At 42.9% G+C, this 7,633-nt stretch overlaps 1 protein-coding gene across 1 annotated transcript in view; it reads right to left on the reverse strand.

Annotated features, from left to right (window-relative positions):
* Positions 1-668: 668 nt before the first annotated feature.
* The window catches only part of LOC143283504 (sodium- and chloride-dependent glycine transporter 1-like), a 25,625-nt gene continuing 18,660 nt past the window's right edge, over positions 669-7,633 (reverse strand). The window contains exons 11-14 of the mRNA XM_076589748.1: positions 6,924-7,023; positions 4,926-5,026; positions 3,917-4,075; positions 669-803 (exon numbers count right to left, since the gene is read on the reverse strand). Coding sequence (XP_076445863.1) covers positions 732-803; positions 3,917-4,075; positions 4,926-5,026; positions 6,924-7,023 — 432 coding nt within the window. The 3' untranslated portion in view covers positions 669-731. The remainder of the gene's footprint in view (positions 804-3,916; positions 4,076-4,925; positions 5,027-6,923; positions 7,024-7,633) is intronic.

Raw genomic sequence — 7,633 nt, forward strand, 5'->3', positions numbered from 1 at the left:
TTCTCGTCTAGAAACTGTGATCGGCATTCACTCTACAGCTCTTAAGTGGTTCCGTTCTCCACAAGATCGCAGACAGTGTGTGTCAGTCAACAATATCCCACATACTCCTCTTGTTGTTCTGGTATTTCAACAGGGTTCACTTCTTAATTAATCATATTTTGTTTGTCATGTATACCCAGCAAACACGGTCACCTATACGCAGATGACAACCTCAGCAGGCAAATCCTCCAAACATCATTCGCTGACGCATAACACTCCAGAATCGTGCCGCTGATATTAGTGCGTGCGTGTGTGCGTGCGTACGCACGCGCGGGTGTGTGTATATATATATGTGTGTGTGTGTGTGTGTGTGTGTGTGTTTAAGTTAGACACAGAGAGAGTAAGCTTCTTGAGATGAAATATGTGGGTGTGCGTGTGTATGCATATGTGTGTATGTACGCGCGCGCGCGCGTGTGTGTACGTTACTGTGTCTACGTGCGTGCGTGTGCGTGTACGTATGTGTGCGTGTGTATGTATGTATAGAGTGTGCTCACGTGTACTCGTGCGTGTAGGTGCGCGTGCCAGTTGTAAACACATTATCTACATGTTGCTATTTTCCTGAAGAGTAACATCTCCACTAAAGAGGTGGCGGCCGCCGATTGACTTGACGACGACGATCGGTTCCCACTCCGTTCACAAGATGTGTGGTCCTTGGGGTTGGAGGAACCGGGAGAGGCTGACTGCCCATGGCCTCATTCCTGGTCACCGTCATGAGCTACGGCAGGTCTCCACCGAGGAGACGGTCGCAGGGAGGACAGGAATCGCTGAAACATGCACATCACACCATAATAATAATGGATACTTATATAGCACACTATCCAGAAATCTGCTCTAGGTGCTTTACAAAAGCGCTTTTGATAACATAAAACATTATATCTATGTTACATACACACACCAAAATGTGACCACACACACACACACACACACACACACACACACGCACGCACGCACGCACGCACACACACTGCATACATACATTTTAACATACATGTGTATCTGACAGCTACCCTAACACATACGCACACATAGGCAGGCACAAACTTACATAAACACACGCACACACAATACACATTCATATACATGCATGTAATTATGTACACATACATATGTATACATAGTCAAGCACACCTTACGAAAAGGAAGTGGACCTGCCACAATTGAATTTATTGCTGAGGGAAAAGGTGAGTTTTGAGACGAGATTTAAAAGATGCGAGGGAATCAGAATGACGGAGGTTATCAGGGAGCTTGTTCCACGTCTTTGGCGACACCATCTGACATTTGACATTGTTGTCGCTGTTACTGTGTATTATTTTTATTTATTTGATTTATCTATTTATTTATTGTCTCAAGGCCTGACTAAGCGCGTTGGGTTACGCTGCTGGTCAGGCATCTGCTTGGCAGATGTGGTGTAGCGTATATGGATTTGACCGAACGCAGTGACGCCTCCTTGAGCTACTGATACTGATACTGATACTGTCGCTGTTAGTCCGGCCGACCGCACAGGGCTATAAAATACCAAGACTGCGCAACTGAAAAAAGATTAACCGCTTCAAACACATAACTATATCATATCTGAATGTTAACCCCCTCAAGGCCAGACAAGGCTGTGGTGAGGACGTCAGCCCTCCCACTTAATTAATGATCCCCAGATTACAAACAAACGTAAAAAAGTAAGACCACACATACTTCAAAGCCACATAAAAAAAAAAGGTTCATTAAAAAGGCCATACAGGTATATAAAACTGCAAAATGGACAACTGGTGCCCATCCCAGTGTTTACAGTATCGCTACCTGATCAGTTTCAGTTTCAGTAGCTCAAGGAGGCGTCACTGCGTTCGGACAAATCCATATACGCTACACCACATCTGCCAAGCAGATGCCTGACCAGCAGCGTAACCCAACGCGCTTAGTCAGGCCTTGAGACTACCTGATCGCAAGAACAAATACAACATGAGGCAAAGCCTTCAAGACTCACGTGTGCTTCGCGGTTTATCCAGTAAAGGAATCACGAGGAGAAAAAAAAAAGAGATTTAAAAAATCGTTGAAAAGTGTTCTGTATTAAATATGATATATAAGATAGGCTTGGGGCAAAAAAAAAAAAAAAAAAAAAAAAAAGGCATGCCAGCAGGATCGAACTACGCACAGTTCAGTTCCGATACAAGCAGACAAATCCCCAAGGCTGCAGCACATCTGACGTCAAATGACTAAATTTAAAACTTAAAGCCGTGTTGACGTTTTCTTCTTCGTGCGATAAATAGATGTGATTATAGTGGACGTAATAACGCCATTTAAATTATTGTGTGTGTGTGTGTGTTTTATTATATCTCGATTATTCTTTTATCTCGGTGGTAAAAGAGACGTTGCCATCTCCTTCAAGCACATCGCAACACGTGGCAGATCTCTGGATTTGCACAACCAGTCTACAACGGGCTGAAAAAAACGATCGATTCAATTTTTTTTTTTTTATGTTCATTTCAGTTAATTCAGTGTCCACTTTAGAATATTTATATGCAGTAAACACGTCGATTTTGTAGTTAGTATCAGTGCTAGTGTTCTGTCCAGAATTTGTTTTTCTTTCCTTTAAATTGTGAACAAGAAATACGAGGTCATGTTGTCTTTGAACACAACCTACCTTCTAGTTGGCCAAACACAGTGGAAAGCGGTTCTTAGATTTTTCGGATTTCTGAACACATCTCAACGAAACAAACCGTTAATGATTCGAAAATACGACTTAATTCGAAGACTTACAACCTGTTATTGGTATAAATGTGAAGATTTTTTTTTCATACTATGTTTAAGCCAATTTTGGTATTGGCAGACAAAGTATTTCCAGAGAAAATGGCAATGTTAAAGGGTTAAAACATAGACTCGCTTTATTTACACAAGTGAGTCAAAAATAGACTGCAGAAAAAAGATGGAATTCGTCAAGGCTTGGTAGAAAAGGATAGGAGAATATACTTGGAAGGCAGAAAAGGCAGCCAATAGTGAAGGGGTGGGGTGGGGGGAAGGAAGAAACAAAAAGAGCAATAGAAAAGTGGAAATTTCCAGTGCGGAATTCCCTCAAGGGAGGTATGCTATATTAACTGAAAATTCCCGGTATCTTAATGACACCGTTACACCAATTACGACAATGGTAATGCTTTGAAGGTAAGTGGAAGGATGACGTTTTTCCTTGAAGATTAATTATGTTCATGATACTGATTTTCCATTTATGTGTGTTTGTAAATGATACATTGTACATGATGCAAGGAATATATTGGGTAGCTGCTTGAGCGAATAATCCACGTTATGTGTTAACCAAAAAATATCCGAAACAAGTACACCACCCTCTCCCTCCACTCACACACACACACACACACACACACACACACACACACACACACACATTCTGCATCGTACATACACAAAACACTTATTTGTATTTGTATTTCTTTTAATCACAACAGATTTATCTGTGTGAAATTCGGGCTGCTCTCCCCGGAGAGAGCGCGTCGCTACAGTACAGCGCCAACCTTTTTTGTATTTTTTCCTGCGTGCAGTTTTATTTGTTTTTTCCTGTCAAAGTGGATTTTTCTACAGAATTTTGCCAGGAACAACCCTTTGTTACCGTAGGTTCTTTTACGTGCGCTAAGTGCATGCTGCACACGGGACCTCGGTCTATCGTCTCATTCGAACGGCTAGCGTCCAGACCACCACTCAAGGTCTAGTGGAGGGGGAGAAAATATCGGAGGCTGAGCCGTGATTCGAACCAGCGCGCTCAGATTCTCTGGCTTCCGAGGCGAACGCGTTACCTCTAGGCTATCACACCACACGTTATTTAATACAGACATTATGTAATACAGACTCATACGAACGCATCCAAACCGGACTTCCCTACCTCCCTGAGGGATCCAGACGAAAAACAATACAGCTGAAGCAGAGCGAAGATAGGAACGGGTATGAGAGGTATGACAGCGATCATCCACCCCACTCCCACAGTCCACGTCGGGTAGCCGGCAATGGGCTCCCACCCAATCATTCCCATCGTCCACGTGACCTGAAACAAGTCAAGTCAAATCCATTCTCTCCAAAAGAGAAGTTCGCATGTGGTCGAGCTGCTCGTGCTTACAATACAAAGGAAAAAGACGGCATTTTAACTCACTCAGTACGGCCAGTCCTCTCTTCTCCTCTACACAGACCCCTCGGATGTCCTGTGGGTGTCTCGATGACCCAACCTATAGCTTCCGTCGTCAGAATTGTGGTATTCTTTGTCAACATTCACCTCTTCAGTATAAGAGCCTTCCGCTTGCAATATTATGATGGTGGTAATTGGGGTGAAACGCTGTTAACGTCGTCTCTTTCGCCGTTCGTATGGAGAGTTAAAGACACACGTGCGTGCATCGGTTGCTCAGAGCACTTCTCACCCACATGTTCCCTTGACCTCTGTGTACCAGGGCGTGTGGCTTAATAATCGGTCTGCACAGCCATCGGAGAGTGGGGTGCAGATAGTGATATCACTCCACTGGACTGCCAGATAATATAGAACCAGCTCAACCTGCCGTAAATAATGAAGTATGAAATTTCTGATTGATGAAGAACTCAGTTGGTATCTTCCTAAGTTTGACCCATTTTGTATTCATAGTTCGGTTATTCTCATTCGAAAGTTAACTTACTTTTAAATCTCATTATAAACCAAAGCGTTTAAAATGATCTAATCGCACACACATATATTCTAGACAGAAAGAGAGTGTGTGTGTGTGTGTCTGTGTGTGACAGACAGACATATAGACAGCATACAGAGACACAGACATATAGTTTGGTAGGCACAGGTTGAGAAAGAGAGAGAGGCACAGAGACAGAAAAAGACGGAGACAAAGAGGGAGAGAGAGGGAAAGAGAGGACCTCACCAGAACAAACCCAGGAGTGATGACCTTCCATAAAACATGCCAGACGGAGTGTGGCCTGTATCCGATCATCATGGCTATGTCCGCGCACAGCCTCTTGGTCCCTATAATGGTGTTGATTTTAATCATCATCATTATTTATTATTATATCATAATTGTTGTTGTTGTTGTTGTTATCATTCTTCTTCTTTTTCTTCTTATCATCATCAATATTTTTTTAATATCATCATTATTATTATTATCATCATCATCATCATCATCAAGATATGTCGTCGTCGTCGTCGTTGTTGTTATCATTAATATTGTAGTTGATCAGTATTATTATTAATATTATCATTATTATTATCGTTATCATCAGCATCATAATTTTTTTCGTGGGGGGGCGGTTGTTGTAGTAGTAGTAATAGTAGTTGTTGTTGTTGTTGTTGCATGGCGCCTCTCTTTGATCACTGACCAAACAGTAAGTGCTTTTTCAAGCACGGAGTCATGTGCACAACGGGACATTTGCCAACGTGTGCATTCAGGCGTTCAGGTGCTCATCAGTCGTATCGTGTGTCATTCAGTCGGGCTTCAGCCACGCGCACACACGCACATGCATATAAAAATGCACTTAAAAAATCAGAATTATGCCACAGAGAACCTCCCTTTTTTTTTGCCGCGAATTCTTATACGTGCGCCTAGTGCATGCTGCACACAGGACCTTTAAAAGATAAACGAAAGAAGCAGAAGAAGAAGAAGACGACAATAACTATAAAAGGAGGAGGAGGAGAAGAAGAAGAAAAGGAAGTAGAAGTAGTAGTAGAAGTAGAAGACAACAACAACAACAATAACTATAGAAGAAGAAATAACTATAGAAGAGAAACGAGAAGAAAAAGAAGAAGAAAACAACAATAATTATAGAAGAAGGAGGAGGAGGAGGAGAAGAAGAATAGGAAGAAGTAGTAGTAGTAGTAGTAGAAAACGACAACAACAACAATAACTATAGAAGTCGAACAAGAAGAAGAAGAAAACAATAACTATGGAAGACGAACAACAATAACAACAACAAGAAGCGAACGAACGAACGAACGACGAAGAAGGACCACTTGCACCAGCTGCCGTGACGAAGGGGTTATAGTCGCGGACTGACGGCTGGGAGGACGCGGGTTCGAATCCCAGCGGAGGTGGGTTTTTCGGCACGTGGCCGGCTCCTACCCAGAGTTGAGTGCGCTGTGGGCTTAAATGGGCAGACTGGGACCACACAGTCGAGTGTCATACACTTCAAGGATGCGTCTTTGGATGTGTTGCTCTAATTACCTGACCAACACTGCAGGTGTCTGTATCTCTCGGGCCTGGTTAATGCCGGGATATCATTATGACAGGAAGCGTAGAGTACAGCCTTGTCACGCAGTCCCAAACCAAAATGGACCTCCATAGCAACATCGTCATCGTCATCCTCCTCCTCCTTCATCATCATCAATATAAACAAAACAGTCTCAAAGTCTGTGGCCTTTCATGCCCTGCTCTCATGGTGACCTCAGTTTCAATACCCCTCCACTTCCGTGCTTGGGGTCAGTCCTGTCAATGTTGTCAGTGTCGGCAGATTCATGGGTGGCTGTTGTTTGAGGGACGTGGTGGCGGTCTCCACTCTGGGAGGGACGCTCACTCAGTCTGACTCCGCGACTAAGCCATTATTGGCGTTAGTAGGGGGCTTAGTAGGTGATGTCCTAAGTACGTTAAATCAGAACAGGCACCACTAAACACCACTGAAGTGACTCAGCAGCAGTGCAGGGTCTCCTCTGGTGTGTGGCCTCCTGGCGACCTAACATCAATGGTTCTCTGCGGACTGCCGACGCTGGAACTGTGACGGACGAACCCAGGGTGTGGCCGTGTATAGGGGAATCTAAATGAGCGGCGTGGGAGTAATGCCACTGAAACGGTGCAGATGATGGGGCAGCAAAAAAAAAAAAAAAAAAAAAAAAAAAAAAAGAAAGAAAGAAAAAAAAAAAAAGGACCACTTGCCATAGACCCAGCCCAACACCAGAACCTCTGCCACAGCCAGCAGCATGACGGAGATCACCGCCACGTACCAATCACACAGCTGCATCACGAACTGTCCGCCCTGTGTATCATTCAAAGGATTCAGACTTTTGAACATGTTGTTAAGTATAGAGTATAAGAGTGTGTGTGTGTGTGTGTGCGCGCGCGCGCCGAAAATTGACTTAATCAAGATTTTGCGCCTTTCAAATATTATTATTAGTCGTAGTAGTATTTTTATGTATTTATCTATTATGTTATTTATTTATTATTTTATTTTATTTTATTTTTATTTTATTTTATCTATTTATTTATTGTTTGTTTGTTTGTTATTTTTTACTTTACTTTTTTTTTCTTTTTTCTTTTCTTTTTTTTCTTTTTTTTTTTCTCAAGGCCTGACTAAGCGCGTTGGGTTTACGCTGCTGGTCAGGCATCTGCTTGACAGATGTGGTGTAGCGTATATGGATTTGACCGAACGCAGTGACGCCTCCTTGAGCTACTGATACTGATACTAAGTATAGAGAACTCATTGAGTGATGAATTACGCCTTTTTCTTCGCCAGAGGTTGAGGGACAGAGGGAGAGGCAGTTGAAACAGTGAGGAGTGAAAACAGGCAAGGGAAAAAAAAGAAGGAAATCATCTACCCCAGAGAACACCAACAGACAACATAAAAATGGTGCTTGGACTGTTCGTTA

Source organism: Babylonia areolata, chromosome 6 (genome assembly GCF_041734735.1).
Source record: "Babylonia areolata isolate BAREFJ2019XMU chromosome 6, ASM4173473v1, whole genome shotgun sequence".
Lineage (NCBI taxonomy): Eukaryota > Metazoa > Mollusca > Gastropoda > Neogastropoda > Buccinidae > Babylonia > Babylonia areolata.